This window comes from Pinus tabuliformis, chromosome Q, assembly GCF_031772625.1.
Source record: "Pinus tabuliformis cultivar Carrire ecotype Pingquan chromosome Q, CPIR1, whole genome shotgun sequence".
NCBI classification, from domain to species: domain Eukaryota; kingdom Viridiplantae; phylum Streptophyta; class Pinopsida; order Pinales; family Pinaceae; genus Pinus; species Pinus tabuliformis.
Genome location: NC_142296.1, coordinates 14745618 through 14764283, shown reverse-complemented (window position 1 = coordinate 14764283; position 18666 = coordinate 14745618). Strand labels below are relative to the sequence as shown.

Below are 18666 nucleotides of genomic sequence, written 5' to 3'. Positions count from 1 at the left end.
CTTATGCAGGATTGCAGATGGTTTCCATGTTGGGTTTGGTCTCCCTATACGAGGTCCAGCCCTCCAGAGGGCTACATTGGCACATGTAGGGTGTGTGTTGAGAGCCATGGGTCTCTACAGCGATAGACAACACTCCATGGATCCCCAGATATGTTCAAAGATTGCTCGAGATTCACCTACTGGACGAGGAAGATGCACCTGGTTCACCTTTGCCCAGACAGCCCCATAGTTGTACCATGCACTTGGCAGATGACCCAAGACTTATATGTTGATGTGGCATCACTTACACCCTAATCTGAGCCCTTACAGATGGTCTAGAGGCATCTTTGACTTATTTGGAGACCCATGAGGTCACTTGTGTGCCCTCACAACCATTAGGAGCACCACAGATTTATTATGTGGAGAACAAGGGGCCAACCCCTTGTCCATTTCTTTTGGAAGTCCAATTCATCATTTTGGCACTTATGGACTTCATCGGGCCTCTTAGAGAGCACAACAACATGCATTATTGATTATTCGACCTCTTGGGAGTCTTATTATGTTGTTTAAGCTAGTTTGGTAGGCTTGTCACCAAATGATAGTTATTTGCACATTATTTTAGTTGATGGGCTAATGTAGGCTCAAATTAGGTAATCCAAACTCCTAATGAGTGTATAAATAGGAGAGACATAAATTCATTTTGTATCATCACTTGAATTGGATCATATCTTCTTGGGAGATTTTCGCTATCTTTTGAGGATGAGACTTTTTGGATGAAAGGATGAATTTTGATGTTTGGTTATTCTTCCTGGTCTTAGAGTTTCTACAATTGGCATATCTTGGTGATTGGATATATTCTTCTTACATGTAAGTACTATGTTAATGCTATTTTGATTCTTTATTTTGTTGCATTCATGATATTGGGATTTTTTCTATTCTAGGGTTAATTTGTTGTTTTTCTTGGAACGAAATTGTGGAAATTAAATCTCTAAATAGTGTTGTATCATGATTGGGTCATGTTTGAATAAATGAATGTTCCTAGAGACATCCTTGTCTTGACAAGTCACCAAATATTGTTGAACGAAGCATAAATGATCTTGAAGCTACTTCCATTAAGCCCTAATGCCCAACGAAGTTGTCTTTTAGGACTCCTTGACAAGTGGAAATCAATCCAAACTCTAAATCTTCCATGACTCCATCTCTCCCAAAGGACAAAGCACTGGTGGTCCTCTGGTGATCACTTTATAGCTTATTTCTTTCACCTTCCCTTCTTTTTCTAGGCCTAGCCTACATAGGTCGCCTAGGGAATCAATTATCTCACAATCTAGCCATCCAAACACTTCGATTTTTGGTCCACAACTGTGTTGGTTGTCCTCAAGAAGCCCTCCAAATTTCATGAGATTCTGATGGTGAGATCTTGAGATATCGCAAGCCCTAGATCGAAGACCAATTGTTGCCCTTGGTTTCCCTTAGGCTAGAAACCTCACTAGGATCCTTGCATTGCCTTTCATTGAAAATTCATTCCTTGATCCCTTTCCCCTCCCAATTAGGTCAAGTATATCAATGGTTGCTAAATCCTATCCTTTTGACGTAACCTCGTGTCCACTTGGTCTCCTGTGGTCCCATGCACTATCAAGGTTAATTCTTCAAAGATCACCTGGAACCCAAGTTTCCACAAGAATTCTAGGGCTTAGGGATCTCCTTTATAAGACACATACTCAAAATCTAACCCTTGAAATTCTCCCCAAGCCCTTCCTAGAGAACCTTCCATCTTGTCTGCCAAGACAAGCAAGCCACAATCTTGTGCCTCTATTCTGAATAGGCTTCTAGGATCACCCTTCATCCTATCTTTGATCTATTCATCTTTGTGATCCTTATCATACCGGGTCTCCTCCCATCGGTGAAAGTCCGTAAAGAGTAGGGAGCTTTAGCTGAGGTGACAGTGGGCTATTGCTCCATTGTTGCCCTTGACCTAGCAATTGTCCCTTTAGGATTCCCTCCTAGGACCCCTGCTAGTTTGAATGGTAACACTGACCACTTTTGACATAATGCGTGCCTGATTCTACCCAATGCTCTGCCTGAAATGCCCCCCGGAAATTTTTCCTGATCTATTGACCAACTTTGACCAAGTTGTAACTAGCCGCTACATTCTCAGATCTAAAAGTGGCATGGAATCCTCTCATCATGCTAGATTGACTTTTTTACCATTGAGACCACTTTGCATTGGGAACCGTGAACTGCATTCTGGGAATGTGAATTTTGTCAAAAGAGATTGTTATGCTCTAAGAGTTGTCATGACAAAAGTTGCACCAAGGCCAAGGTCACATATAGACTTGATAAATGCTAACCATGTAGAACGACATAGGTGCAACTTGATGTGGGCTATATTGGCCCATACACCGGTGATCACCCCTACAAACGCAGGCTCTCATAAAACCAAGGATCCTTTTTTGATGGCTGGATGGTTGCTGATGTATTTGAAGATATTTAGAGCTATGGCTCTTGGAATGTACTTTGATTTTCATCTTGAAGAAAAACCTACGTTTTTTTCTAGGAAAAAAGATATACCGCCATATCACGTGTCTTGCTGAAATGTACTTGATTTCTGCACTTAAAGATATCACTTCTCTATATTTTAAATAATCAATGCTACCTAATTCTGCAGTTTGATGCAATGCATTCATTTGGCCTCAAGATTTTATTTTCATGTATACGTGGGAGGGGTGGCCAAGAATTTGGTTTGATCGTTGATATTTAATGGATGGATTTAGCAATCCATCTTTTTAATAGATTCTATAACATTACTTCCAAAACCCAACTTAATGAAACTGCACTAGTTATAATTTAGAAGAATTATGACAGAAACCAACAATAAAAATGGACTTACAAATATCCGCAGAGGACGAGCAGAGGGATGTTGCATAGGCTCCATGGCAGCAGCTGCAGAGGAGGAGGAGGATTCATTCTTAACACCAACGATAACACTTACCCGAGTACGAGTAGAAGGCCTTCTGGTTGACTGAATTGCCCATAAATTAAACCTTGTGCTCTTTTTCCTGCAAAAATGATTCGGACTGAGATTGAATGGAATGTGATAATTGATGTTCTCGTTATGCCTGTGGACTTCTGTGAAAGAATGACAATGAGCTACATTGAAAGAAGCCATCTCCATTGCTGGAATGGATGATGAACTCCTATTACATTCCCACTCAAAAGCATTTCAAATGCGAGAACAGGGGCATAAATTAACGAGGAATATTTAAAATATTAGAAAGCAGTGAAATGATTAGGAAGTTCATGACATTGGCGTGGAGAGGTCATCGGATATTCATGAGCTAATGACACACAATAAACTTCCACTATTCTCGGAAACTGCTTATGGCAAATTTGTTTCAATCCGATTCTTAAAATGCTTTAACTATTTATGTTTGTTGGGCTTGAGAGTAGAGATTTTAGATGGGGTGGTGTAACGTAAATGAACTAGGTTCCAATGTAACGAAAATGTGTTTTTTTGAGTTTTGATGGTTTTTAAGTAGCAGTGCATTTATTTCAGTGAATGGATATGTTTTATTAAAAAAGGGGGTTTATAAAATCGTTACTTATAAATAAATTTTAAATAAAAAGATGGTTTTATAAAATCTTTAATTATTAAAAAGAAATAGTAATCAAATTATTACATTAAATTTATCTTTCCTTTTTTATTTTATTCTTTAATATAATTTATTTTTTATGTTTAATATATTATTGTTTTAGGTTTATGTTAATATATTAATTTTCCATGTTGCAACGTATTATGAAATTGTGTTTTAATTAAGTAATTTATGTCTTTTTATTATTCCTTGAATTCATGTTTGGTTTTTTTTTTTCATATTCATTATTCATTCTCTGGGTGTTAACGGTGATTATGAGGGATCCTTAGGGGTCGAGCCTGCAATCCTGGAACGCGATAGGAATTTATGAACAAAGGGTGCAGCTCACCCAAGTGTGCATCTACATGCAATGCATTAGATGGCCACCTTCGACTATCTATTTGTGGCATCAGTTTAGTCTTGGGCGATATGTGAGAGAGTATGGAGCAGAGGTGAGGTCAACCCATCGACCTCCCTGTTGTCAGTGGCAATTCTTCACTCTTTTGCTGAGAAGAAACTATAACGGCCCTGGTGAAAATTCCATGTAATAAAATTTAATAAAGGCAAAATAATAACCACAGTTGATGGAACACTTATTCGAAGTCGAATGTTGGGCAAGACATCCTAATGTGGGTGTCCATTTGGTTATTAATGGCTAAGGAAATTGGCAAAGGCAATGACTAAGGCTTTGGAAAGGCAAAATGGCATTTTTGGCACATTTATTTATGAAAATAATGGAAATAGGAGAAAGGGGAGGTGAAAAGTCACATGTTGCATGTGAGGAGGAAAATGAAGGAAAATAATGGAAAATGAAGAGAATAGAGGCCTCATTCATAAAAAGGCTTATGAGGATCAATACACAGACTTTTGTCAGTTCAGTTTTGGAGCTCTCACATTATTCTCTCTCTCTCTCATACTCTTCGATACTTAGAGTTTTCTTGGAGCACTCCTGGAGTGTGTGGCATACTTGGATTTTTGGAGCAAGGAGGCAAATGAAGAGTAGGAAAGCGCAAGAGGACATCGGGATCAATAGCTACAGCAGATTTGGTTTGCAGGTATCGAGTTGCATGTATGTTTTCCTCACTGGTTTTGGCATGCATAGCATATGCATGTGGATTATTGGTCATGACCTGTCACTGGCATGGAGGATTGCTTGGATTGACAATGGATTGCCTAGCCTTGCTATTCCCTGGATAGCCATGCTGATTGTGGATTTATTTCCTTGTTTTGTTTTGGTTGGTTCTCATGTTTCCTTAGCTTGGGTTGAGTTATTAGTCCTGGAAGCCTTGGTTGGACACACGCTTTGGAAGCCCTGTAACAGCTTGTGTTGAGTTACTAGTCCTGGAAACTTTGGTTGGACAAACGCTCTGGAAGCCCTTGGTGGGTTGAGTTACTAGTCGTGGAAGCCCTGGTTGGACAAATTGATCCGAATTGGATCCATAGAAGACTGTCAAAGAACCATGACTGTATCAGGTCGAACAAATCTCTAAAAAAATCCAAAATAGCGATCAAAAACACCCTGAACCAGTGGCAATGGCAGCCAATGTGGAACGACGAGGACGTCGGTCAAAGCGCGCTGACCAAAGCCCATGGAGACCGCGCAGGAGGCCAAAGTAGCCCCTGGGAGACCCGGGATGGGAAAAGGAAGTGATTTTTGATGCGTGATTAGCGCTAGGCGAACAGGACAGCGAAGGAAAAGCCCAAGCACTCGATTGCATGGGAGAACCGGAGGACCGCGGGCAGAAAAAGGAAAAAGCGTTAAACACAAACGACGGGACCCGCGCTCTAGAAACCAGCGGTTTTGATCGGGGCAGCCTTAAACGTTAAGAGGTTTTGGACGAGAGCGGAGCGATTCCATACAAAAATCGACGCGTGGCAGGCGGAGGTGAGAGAAAACTGTCGTCGATAGTGCACTATCAGTCGAGCAAGTCAACCGCGCGAAACGTGCATATGGCGTCGGATCTGGAGGGCCCAGATCGGACGGCTGAGATCGCGCCCAATGGAGGAAGCGGAATCGACTGGGAATTAAGCTATGTTTTAAAGGGATTTGGAATCCGCTTGACTGCCACTATGGAGGAAGAACGCATCCATGACTTAACTGAAGAAACAAAACGACGAAGCATGCTGGCGCGATTTAAAGGAGGACAAGTGGCCACTCCCTAAGCATTCATGATGACGCCGAACAGGGAACTCCAAATGTAGCTGCAGAAGGTGAATCGGCACAGGCGGAAGAGGAACCAAACAAGCATAGGGGTCGAATGGCTAAAGCCATGAACAGAGACAGTCGAATCAGTCAAGTTAGACAGTTGAAAGTTGAGAGAGACAGAAGTCGAGAGATGAAGAAGTGGAACAGTGAACCCTGAGAAGAGGACTAAACACAGAGAACAATAAAGCAAAGTAGAAGAGACAGAAGGGCCGAGCTGACCAAAGGCAGCATCGAGCACCAGAGAGCTTGAAGATTCAAGCCATCCCATAGAGGATTTTGTCCGGACTGAACATCACATTCGACTCTTTCCACTGTAGACCAGAAGGTCACAGAGCTGGTAGGAAGAGAAGAGTCTATGTACTCCAGTGGCCTGGGGAATCCAAGAACCACCCTACCAAGCAAAACCTGCTTTAGGAGAACTCACATTGAGTCCCTGTATTGTATTTTCTCTGCTCAAAGACATAATAAAACAAGGCCATCATTGAAAGCTGGACCGAAGACGTAGCCCAAGAGAATAGTGTGAACTCCTTATTAAAATTGCTTGTGTCTTTATGTTTTCTTACTGTATTTCTCTGCTATCTCTCCATTTTATTGTCTGTGTATTGGCAATCTGATCGATCTGTTGTTTCAATAACACAGAACACACCCACCAGCACATGATTCTGTAATACCTTTGTTTAATAAATCTTTAACTGATGTCACTCATAGGGTGAATATCAGATCAAGTGGTATCAAAGCATCTAGGTTGTAAGGTTAGACAAGCTTGTGTTGGTTTAGTTGTGAATGCTCACAAGATCAAAGCTCAAATTAGGAGAAGGAGAGTTGGTGGTCCTGAAATTGGGAGAGTCTATCCTCGAAAGACCATGTCAAAAGAAGGTTTTTTAGGGCCAAACCCTCAATTCATAGAGAGCTTCCTAGCTATAAAGTCTATGGTTGAAGAAATGTACAGAGACTTTAGAAAGCAAAAGGTGGAAGATGCATCAGGCTCTAAGCAAGAGAAAGAAGAAGATGAGTCTCACTTCCATGACAACTCCAAAGGAAAGGGGAAAGAGGAACACTTTCTCACACCTCCTAATAGCCCTGTGCATAATAAGAAAGCATCTTTGATTAAGTTAGATGTTAAATTTGATTTGCCTATATATGATGGAGAGCTAAATGCTGAAAAGTTGGACAATTGGATTAGACAAATTGATGTGTATTGCAGGGTACAAAACATAAACTCAGACAAGAGTAAGATTCAGCTGGCAAGCCTACGCCTAGGAGGCACTGCCTTGGTTTGGTGGGAAGGTAGAACCCAAGCTGATATGAAAAGACATGGCAAGACCATCTCTGTCTGAGTGAATTTGTTGCTACAATCAAAAAGTTGTTCTATCCATTGGCCTATATGCAACAAGCCATGATGAGTTGGCAAACTCTTCGACAGTTAAAAGGGCAAAGTGTGCAAGGGTATACTCAAGAGTTCAGAAAGAGAGCATTGATGTTGGGTATCTCATTAGACTCGCCAGAGACTATTTTGAAGTACATTGGTGGTCTACACAGCTACATGAGGCATACCATCATCATGTTTAATCCCACTAGTATAGATGAGGTATCTGTACAAGCTACTCATCTAGAGGCTAGAGGAAAGAATGGAAATCCAGAAGTTGGGGGACCATCCTAACCCACTGTAAGCAAGAGCAAGGAGAAAAGAAAGCAGAAGTGGAAAGCAAGGAAGGCTAACACTGCACAGAAAGCCAAGCTTCATGCACTCACTGTAAAAAGGAGGGGCATGATGATGAGCATTGTTAGATTCTGCATCCACAGCTGAGACCTAAGAAGTCCGAAGGCAAGAAGAAGAAGACAATTGCAGCTATTCAGAGAGATTTGGGGTCAGACTCGGGAGATGAAACAACTAAAGCAGCCACAGGTATAAGAGGTAAGAATTCTGAAGCATCTACTAGTAATTATGCTCAATCTGTTATTGATGAAGAAAATGAGAGAAAAAGGCATGAGCTTTTCCATATTCGAGTTATTTCCAAAAATCAAAAGATTGATACTTTGTTTGATAGTGGCTCACAAGTAAATTTGATTTCTGAAGCAATTGTAAAGAAATTGGGATTAGCAACTACACCTCACAAGAAACTATACCCATTAGGATGGTTGAATGATAAAGCACAACTACAAGTGACTAGACAGTGCAAACTCAAGTTTTCTTTGGGTCAACATTTGTAGATGAGGTTGAGTTAGACATAATTCCTTTGGATATATGTGGAATTGTTTTAGGAAGTCTTTACTTGTATGATAGAAAGGCTATTTTCTATAGAGCGGAGAACAAGTATCCACTTGTTAAAGATGGAATCGAATACTTTGTAAGAGCTCATAAGCTCAAGAATAATTACACTCTCATAAACTCAGGACAGATGAAAAGAATGATAAATTCATGTAAACAATTCTTATTGATGGTTGTAAAAGAAAAGAAACTTGATAAAACCAATGTATTTGAAGGCTGTAATGCTGAACAGCAAGCTGATATAGAAAATTTTGTTTCAGAGTATGATGTCTTGTTTCAAGAACCTAAAGGTCTACCACCCAAAAAGGGAATAGTACATGATATTATTTTGCAGTAAGATGTTCCATTGCCTCACATTGGGATGTACAGGTTGTTTGCTTTAGAGAATATTGAAATCAAGAAGCAGGTGCAGGAGTTTCTCGAGAAGGGCTTCATCAGGCCTAGCACATCACCATGCGGGTCACCAATCATTTTGGTGAGAAAGAAAGATGGCTCTTGGAGAATGTGCATTGACTACCGAGCATTGAATAAGATAACAATAAAGAATCGTTATCCCCTTCCTCACATTGATGATCTTCTAGATCAATTGAAAGAAGCTGTTTATTTCACCAAGCTGGATTTGCACAGTGGATACCATCAGGTCAGAGTTGTAGAGCAAGATGCATGGAAGACTACTTTCAAAACAAAGCAGGGATTGTATGAATTGCTGGTTATGCCTTTTGGCTTAACTAATGCTCCTGCTACTTTCATTAGATTAATGAATGATGTACTCAGACCTTTTCTTGATGATTTTGTTATTGTGTATTTGGATGACATTCTAATTTTTAGTAAAACGTGGGAAGAACATTTAAGGCATGTTAAGCAGATATTAGATGTTTTGAAAAGAGAAAACTTTATGTTAAACTCTCAAAATGTGAATTTGGCAAAACATCTCTAAACTACTTGGGTCATATAGTAGGGGGAGGTGAATTGAAAATAGATCCCTCTAAAGTGGCAGTCATTGTGAACTGGCCTAAACCCAGGTCTGCTACAGAAGTGAGAAGCTTCCTAGGAGCAGCACAATATTGGAGGAAGTTCATTTCTAACTTCTCCTCGATTGCAGCTCCCTTACATGATTTAACAGGATTGAATAAGGTGTTTCAGTGGGGAGGCAAACATCAGAAAGCCTTCGACACCTTGAAAGAGAAAATAAGTACAGCACCTGTACTAGCACTACCAGATCTACAAAGACCATTTGAGATCCAAACTGATGCGAGTGACTATGCCATGGGAGCAGTGTTGACACAGCACGACAAACCCATATGTTATCATTCTGAGACTTTTAATCCTACAGTAGTTAACTATCCTACATATGATAAAGAATTGTATGCATTAGTTCAGAGTGTGAAAAAGTGGAAACATTATTTAATGGGCAAAGAGACAGTAATACATACTGATCATCAACCACTTCAATATCTATACTCCCAAACTAAGTTGCAGCAATCAAGACATTACAGATGGGTGGGATTTCTACAACAATTTCACTTAGTCATTAGATATAAAAAGGGCATACATAACAAGGTTGCAGATATGTTATCTAGACCCATTATAAATGCATCTACCATACTTAAGCATAATTTTGTGCTACATGAAAGCTACATAGAACAATATGCTCAGCATATGGACTTTAAATATGTATATGCAACTTTGAGTCAAGGCAAAAGAGTACAAGAATTGGACTATCATATAAAGGACCGACTCTTATACCATTGTGGGAAACTCTGCATTCCACAAACTAAGAGGATAACGATAATTAGGGAAGCACACACTTCTCTGATATCAAGTCACTTTGGGGTAAGTAAAACGGTTGCACAGCTGCAAAGATTCTGCTATTGGCCGAAAATGAATGAGATAGTTTCTAGATATGTAAGAGGGTGTGCCATGTGTGCTAAAAGCAAGCCCAGCAATAGAAAACTAGGCTTGTACACTACATTGCCAGTTCCTTCTCACCCTTGGGAAAGTGTTTCCATGGATTCTTTTGGAGGACTGCCTAAATCTAGGAAAGGTTATGATTACTTATATGTTGTTGTGGATAGGTTCAACAAAATGTGTATTTTGATACCTTGTAGTAAACAGATCACAGCTAAACAGACTGCAAAATTGTTCTTTGAACACATATGGGTTCATTTTGGATTTCCCACTTCCATTGTATCTGATCGAGACACCCGATTTGTGGGGAAGTTTTGGTCTAGTTTGTGGGAACTGATGGACACCAAGTTGAAGAAAAGCACAACTTTTCATCCACAAACAGATGGACAGACAGAAGTAGTAAACAGGACAGTGATCCAGTTACTGAGAGGATATTGCAGTAAACATCCTAAGCTTTGGGATGAACACGGTGTTATGTGCAGCATGCTTACAACAGAGCCAAACACTCTTCTACACAAAGATCTCCTTTTGAGACCTGCTTTGGTTTCACACCAAGGTCTCCTTTGGATTTTGTCTTTGGTAAAGATACCATGGTTGATGGACACAGTGATATGGACAAGGCAACTAGTTTCATTGAACAGATCTAGGAGATCCATCAGGCAGTACAGGAACAACTGGAAAAGAGTCAGGCCAAGTACAAGGCTAGGCATGATAAGCATCAGATGGAGCATAATTTTCAAGTTGGAGACCAAGTCTGGCTGTATATCAGCAAGGACAGGATGAAAGGTGAAGGTAAAAAGCTAAAGCCTATCAGGTATGGACCTTTTAGGATACTTGAGAAGATTGGTGAAAATGTTTTTCGCCTTGATTTACCAGCTTACATGCACATCTACTCAGTCATAAATGCAGATTGCGTGAGATTGTTTGAACCTTCAATGATTGAGGACCCTGACGAGCAAAGTCAATTGCCTTCTATTGATGACCTGCTACCTGAATACCTCGATGAGTTGTAGGAAGACACAGTGCTGGACAAGAAGGTGAGGACAACGCACAAGAGAGATGTTGAGTACCTCAATATTGGGCTCAAAGGTTCAAAGCCGAGCAGCGCAAAGTGGATTGAGATTGAACAAGTGAAGAAACAGTATCCTCACTTAGTCGATGCTTGAAAACCAACTTTTGGTGGTCCAAAAGCTTTTTCAATGGGAAGGTCGTGATCCGAATTGGATCCATAGAAGACTGCCAAAGAACCATGACAGTATCAGGTCGAACAAATCTCTAAAGAAATACAAAATAGTGATCAAAAACACCCTGAACCAGTGGCAATGGAAACCAATGTGGAACGATGAGGACCTCGGTCAAAGGGCGTTGACCAAGGCCCATGGAGACCGCGCAAGAGGCCAAAGTAGCCCCTGGGAGCCTCGGAATGGGAAAAGGAAGTGATTTTTGATGCGCGCTAATCGCACATCGCTAGGCGAACAGGGCTGCGAAGGAAAAGCTCGAGCACTCGGTCGCGTGGCGGAACCGGAGGACCGCGGGCAAAAGGAAAAAGTGCTAAACACAAACGGTGGGACCCGTGCTCTAGAAACTGGCGGTTTTGATCGGGGCACCCTTAAACGGTAAGAGGTTTTGGATGAGAGCGGAGCGATTCCATACAACGATCGACGCGTGGCAGGCGGAGGTGAAACGTGCATATGGCGTCGGATCTGGAGGGCCCAGATCGGACAGCTGAGATCGTGCCCAATGGAGGAAGCAGAATCGACTGGGAATTAAGCCGTGTTTTAAAGGGATTTGGAATCCGTTTGACCGCCACGGTGGAGGAAGAACACATCCACGACGTAACTGAAGAAACGAACCGACGAAGCATGCTGGCGCCATTTAGAGGAGGGCAAGTGGCCACTCCCTAAGCATTCATGATGAGGCCGAACAAAGAACTCCAAGCGCAGTTGTAGAAGGTGAATTGACACAGGCAGAAGAGGAACCGAACAGGCATAGGGGTCGAATGGCTAAAGCGATGAACAGAGGCAGTTGAATTAGTCAAGATAGATAGTTGAAAGTTGAGAGAGATAGAAGTCAAGAGACGAAGAAGTGGAACAGTGAACCCTGAGAGGAGGACTGAACACAGAGAACAGTAAAGCAAAGAAGAAGAGACAGAAGGGCCGAGCTGACCAAAGGCAGCATCGAGCACCAGAGAGCTTGAAGATTCAAGCCATCCCAAAGAGGATTCTGTCCGGACTGAGCATCACATTTGGCTCTTTCCACTGTAGACCAGAAGGTCACAAAGCTAGTAGGCAGAGAAGAGTCTGTGTACTCCAGTGGCTTGGGGAATCCAAGAACCACCCTGCCAAGCAAAACCTACTTCAGGAGAACTCACATTGAGTCCCTGTATTGTAATTTCTTTGCTTAAAGACACAATAAAACAAGGCCACCACTGAAAGCTAGACCGGAGACGTAGCCCACGAGAATAGGGCGAACTCCTTATTAAAATTGCTTGTGTCTTTATGTTTGCTTACTGTATTTCTCTGCTGTCTTTCCATTTTATTGTCTGTGTATTGGCAATCTGATCGATCCATTGTTTCAATAATACAGAACACACCCACCAACAGATGAGTCTGTAATACCTTTGTTTAATAAATCTTTAATTGATGTCACTCATAGGGTGAATATCAGATCAAGTGGTATCAAAGCATCTAGGTTGTAAGGTTAGACAAGCTTGTGTTGGTTTAGCTGTGAATGCTCACAAGATCAAAGCTCAAATTAGGAGAAGGAGAGTTGGCGGTCCTGAAATTGGGAGAGTCTATCCTCGAAAGACCATGTCAGAAGAAGGTTTTGTAGGGCCAGACCCTCAATTCATAGAGAGCTTCCTAGCTATAAAGTCTATGGTTGAAGAAATGTACAGAGACTTTAGAAAGCAAAAGGTGGAAGATGCATCAGGCTCTAAGCAAGAGAAAGAAGAAGATGAGTCTCACTTCCATGACAACTCCAAAGGAAAGGCGAAAGAGGAACACTTTCTCACACCTCCTAATAGCCCTATGCATAATAAGAAAGCATCTTTGATTAAGTTAGATGTTAAATTTGATTTGCCTATATATGATGGAGAGCTAAATGCTAAATAGTGGACAAATGGATTAGACAAATTGATGTGTATTGTAGGGTACAAAACATAAACTCAGACAAGATTAAGATTCAGCTGGCAAGCCTACGCCTAGGAGGCACTGCCTTGGTTTGGTGGGATGGCAAAACCCAAGCTGATATGAAAAGACATGGCAAGACCATCTCTGTCTAAGTGAATTTGTTGCTGCAATCAAAAAGCAGTTCTATCCATTGGCCTATATGCAACAAGCCATGATGAGTTGGAAAACTCTTCGACAGTTAAAAGGGAAAATTGTGCAAGGGTATACTCAAGAGTTCAGAAAGAGAGCATTGATGTTGGGTATCTCATTAGACTCACCATTCTGTGTCCCGTGCTGGGGAGCATTATTCCTCTTTCCATTCCAAATTCAAGAATATGACTGATACGATTCATTGGTCTGTGCGCCTCTCTTCTCACTTTCTCGTACCCCCTGTTCCCCGGATAGAAAGACTCTTTTGAATTACATTGGTGGTCTACATAGCTACATGAGGAATACCATCCTCATGTTTAATCCCACTAGTATAGATGAGGTATCTATACAAGCTACTCATCTAGAGGCTAGAGGAAAGAATGGCAATCCAGAAGTTGTGGGACCATCCCAACCCACTGTAAGCAAGAGCAAGGAGAAAAGAAAGTAGAAGTGGAAAGCAAGGAAGGCTAACACTGCATAGAAAGCCAAAGCTTCATGCACTCACTATAAAAAGGAGGGGCATGATGATGAGCATTGTTGGATTCTGCATCTAGAGCTGAGACCTAAGAAGTCCGAGGGCAAGAAGAAGAAGACAATTGCAGCTATTTAGAGAGATTTGGGGTTAGACTCGGGAGATGAAACAACTATAGCAGCCACAGGTATAAAAGGTAAGAATTCTGAAGCATCTACTAGTAATTCTACTCAATCTGTTATTGATGAAGAAAATGAGAGAAAAAGACATGAGCTTTTCCATATTCGAGTTATTTCCAAAAATCAAAAGATTGATACTTTGTTGATAGTGGCTCACAAGTAAATTTGATTTCTGAAGAAATTATAAAGAAATTTGGATTAGCAACTACACCTCACAAGAAACCATACCCATTAGGATGGTTGAATGATAAAGCACAACTACAAGTGACTAGACAGTGCAAACTCAAGTTTTCTTTTGGGTTTGTAGATGAGGTTGAGTTAGACATAATTCCTTTGGATATATGTGGAATTGTTTTAGGAAGTCCTTACTTGTATGATAGAAAGGCTATTTTCTATAGAGCTGAGAATAAGTATCTACTTGTTAAATATGGAATCGAATACTTTGTAAGAGCTCATAAGCTCAAGAATAATTACACTCTCATAAACTTAGGACAGATGAAAACAATGATAAATTCATGTAAACAATTCTTACTGATGGTTGTAAAGGAAAATAAACCCGATAAAACCAATGTATTTGAGGGCTGTAATGCTGAACAACAAGCTAATATAGAAAAGGTTGTTTCAGAGTATGATGTCTTGTTTCAAGAACCTAAAGGTCTGCCACCCAAAAAGGGAATAGTACATGATATTATTTTGCAGCAAGATGTTCCATTGCCTAACATTGGGATGTACAGGTTGTTTGCTTTAGAGAATGTTGAAATCAAGAAGCAGGTGTAGGAGTTGCTCGAGAAGGGCTTCATCAGGTCTAGCACATCACCATGTGGGTCACCAATCATTTTCGTGGGAAAGCAGAATGGATCTTGGAGAATGTGCATTGACTACCGAGCACTGAATAAGATAACAATCAAGAATCGTTATCCCCTTCCTCGCATAGATGATCTTCTAGATCAATTGAAAGAAGCCGTTTATTTCAACAAGCTAGATTTGCACAGTGGATACCACCAGGTTAGAGTTGCAGAGCAAGACGCATGGAAGACTGCTTTCAAAACAAAGCAGGGATTGTATGAATGGCTAGTTATACCTTTTGGCTTAACTAATGCTCCTACTACTTTCATGAGATTAATGAATGATGTACTCAGACCTTTTCTTGATGATTTTGTTATTGTGTATTTGGATGACATTCTGATTTTTAGTAAAACGTAGGAAGAACATTTAAAGCATGTTAAGCAGACATTAGATGTTTTGAAAAGAGAAAAACTTTATGTTAAACTCTAAAAATGTGAATTTGGAAAAACATCGTTAAACTACTTGGGTCATATAGTAGGGGGAGGTGAATTGAAAATAGATCCCTCTAAAGTGGCAGTCATTATGAACTGGCTGTTGAGTCCCAAACTTGCATCTTCCCTATACACCTTTTCAGCCTTCTTTTCCATTTACTTGACCCACCAAGCTGTCAAATCATTGCATATTAGTTTAAAAAGACCTTATAAAATGGTTTCCTAACTATGTCTTGTGACTGCTGTTTGATTTAGATTTTTGTTCAATCAGCTGCGGAAACCTCTCACTTTCCGCAGCCAGCTCAAGTTTCCGTAGCCATTTTGTTGAAGACTATGTTACAAGTGTCCACTGGAGAATCCGACCACATGGGCAAGCTGCAAATGACATGTACATGGAGCGTGTCCCCTTGGTTCAGCCGAATCACTCACAAACAGCCATGGTCAAGGATGGTCAAAGGAGTGGTCGAACCAAGAGTTTTGCGGTGGCACGACTCTGTTTTTACCACGTGAAGTTTTGCGTGGCAAGTTCCTCAATCTCCAGAGGTGTGGTAACACCTGTGGATCAATCCGTGAACCAAATCGAACAGCCACCACTCCATAGATTTATTTGTCATGGCTACCATACTGCTAGATCTCAGGATGTGGATATTTACATGTCTGTTTGGCAGCGCAGAATTTAAGGATTAGTTATAGCATCTTCAGTTATAAATAACGCGTTATCATACGCTTGATAGCTAGCTTTTTATATGTAATCTTGACTGTTTTTACAAGCCACTGTGTCGTGCTATATCTTTATCTTATGACTGCACTTTAATATATGAGAAGACAACGTTCTTAAGTTTAATTTGTGACTGAGTATTGATTGGCCGAGGTTGCAGAGGGCCCCTGTACACCAAGGCTCTGTATCTACTGTATAGTTTCTTACTTGCGTTCATTATGTTACTGCTTTTATAATAATTTGCTTGTATATATTACACTGTTCTGATATTCATGTTAACTGTTGTCCATCTTTTCTTTTATGCTTTCTCATGATTGTTAACTGATCAGTGTTTTTCTTTCAGGTTCTTGTAGGTAGCCCGGGCAATTTACATAGTTTTAATGACTAATGACATGAAATCATCTTGTCCTTTCTGCTGATTTATTTTCTGAGTTTTAATTCCAGCATTGTCATTTCTTTCAGTTCTGTTTTGCTCATTTACTTTCATGCAATTTAGATATCATATTACTCCATTTGTTTATGATTACCTCCTATAGCCAAGCGACTCAAATAGTGAGGAATCAGAATATTATTTGATGTAGTATGATTTAGTTTACTTTCCTGCAAGTTAGTGATTAGATTACTTATGTCATTTTCAGGGATTGAAGTATGAATGAGTAGTTTAATCTTAGTTTCATTTTATGCAATTTCATTTCCTGCAATTTAGATATCAGATTACTCAATTTGTTTATGATTACCTCCTATAGCCAGAGCGAGTCGAAAGGCGAGGGGTCAGAATATGAGTTGAAGTAGTGTGATTTAGTTTGCTTTTCTTACAGTCTTTGAATTGCTTTGAGTTCAGTTTTTATTTTCTTTTTATACAACAGTAAGGATATTGGGCTTCATTGTCACTAGTTCACTGTTTTGGTACATTTTTATTTTCTTTTGGGAATTGATTTCATCACAGCAAGTTTTGCAGCCTTTTTGAGAACTTTAAAGTTTGGAAAATCATTGTAGAAATCACCATTGCCATCCATACTTGACTTTCAATTCTGCCATCTCATATTAGGGAGTCAACAGAAGATAAACCCAAAAACAAACCAAAAACTCAAAAACGACAAAGAAATAAGAAATCGGTTATCTTGCATATACAGTGCACTTCACTTCAGCAGTTTACGACTCTCGGATTGACATTTTAAATAGCAATTTAGGACACACTAAATTGACCAAACATTTTGGTGCCGTTGCCGGGGAAGTGAAACTAGGTAGCCAATTTCTTAAAAAAAAAACAAGAAAATTTCAAGGAAGGTAAAAATTGATAACTTCTCAAAGTATGCTCTCCTCTTGCACCTAGTGTGATCTGGAGGATCAGAAAAGAGAGTTATTGGTTTAATAATTTCTTGAGTATGCTCTCTTCTTGCACCTAGAGTGACCTGGAAGATCAGAAAGAGAATTATTAGCCCGACTTGAAGAAAAATAAAAAAAAATGACATGCATAGAGCAAGAGATTCTAGGGGAAGGTTTTTAGCTAGGGCCAAGAGTTCGATTTTTACAACTCCATCTACTTCAAGGAATAGACAAGAAACACCAACATCATCTCTAACTCACACTCCTAGCCTTAGGATTCCTGGAATTCAAGAGGCAGTAGTTGAATTAGGAGACTCTCCCACACTATCCACCGAATCTGAGTTAGGAAGAGACCCTTTCTCTACTTCTACAGGAAAACACATTGTAATTGAGGAAGTAGAATCACCTGAAGAAGAAGAGGGAGAAATTCCTCCTCGTTCGCCATTAGTAGAGGAACCAGAGGACTCTGAAGTCTCTGAGGAAACTATCATGGCAGAGGAAGTAGTAAACGGATTTGGTAGAGGTAGAGGTAGAGGAGGAGGAGGAAATAATGGAGGAGGTAGAGGTAACAATGGGGGAAATAGGGATGGAGATAACTCATTCGGATTTCCTATAGTTGATGAGGATTCTCAAGCAAAAATGAAAAAAATCTCACCATCTATCCTCCCAAACTTTCATGGGTTACGAAATGAGGATCCTAAAACATTTCTATTTGAGTTTGAAGTCATGTGTCGAACTTATGATTATCTGGAAGACTCTCAAAAACTCAAATTGTTTCCTTCAACATTGAAGGGAGCTGCTTTGAAATGGTTCATGGGATTAGTCACTCTATCCATTAGGACTTGGAATGATATGAAACAAACATTTTTGGATAGATACCTGGACTATTGTATGCCCACCAATCACAAGGATGAGGTATTCAAAATGGTGCAAAGAGAAGATGAAAACTTGGAGGATTTACTTGAAAGATTTCAATACAATTTGAAAAGAGAAAAAATGAATAACTTAGATGAGGAAACCTTGAAAGCCCTTCTATTAAAAGCCATTAGAGATGAATGGATAGATATTTTGAACATGATGAGAAAAGGAGATATATCTCAACTTCCACTTCATGATATAACAGAGCTATGTGTCCATCTCTCAAGGGGAAAATCTAAAACTGGAAAAGGGCCTAGAGATCCTTCTCTCATTAGAGCAAACAAATCTGCAACTGGATCAGTAAGTAGGGCTGAGATTGGCAACATGCTTGATGAATTCAAAACTGATATTTTAGGGAGTCTTAGTGAGCAACTAAACACCCTTAAGATACAAAACAAGCAGAAAGAAGAAGCTAAAGCTTTGGCCATCTTTTGTCCAATATGTAGGAAGAAACATGCTCTAAGA

At 40.2% G+C, this 18666-nt stretch overlaps 1 protein-coding gene across 1 annotated transcript in view; it reads right to left on the bottom strand.

The window, feature by feature from the left end:
- LOC149218023 (uncharacterized) overlaps positions 1-3377 on the bottom strand; it is a 245419-nt gene extending 242042 nt beyond the window's left edge. Inside the window, exon 1 of the mRNA XM_089386459.1 lies at positions 2867-3377. Coding sequence (XP_089242585.1) covers positions 2867-3151 — 285 coding nt within the window. The 5' untranslated portion in view covers positions 3152-3377. The remainder of the gene's footprint in view (positions 1-2866) is intronic.
- Between the last annotated feature and the right edge of the window lie 15289 nt (positions 3378-18666).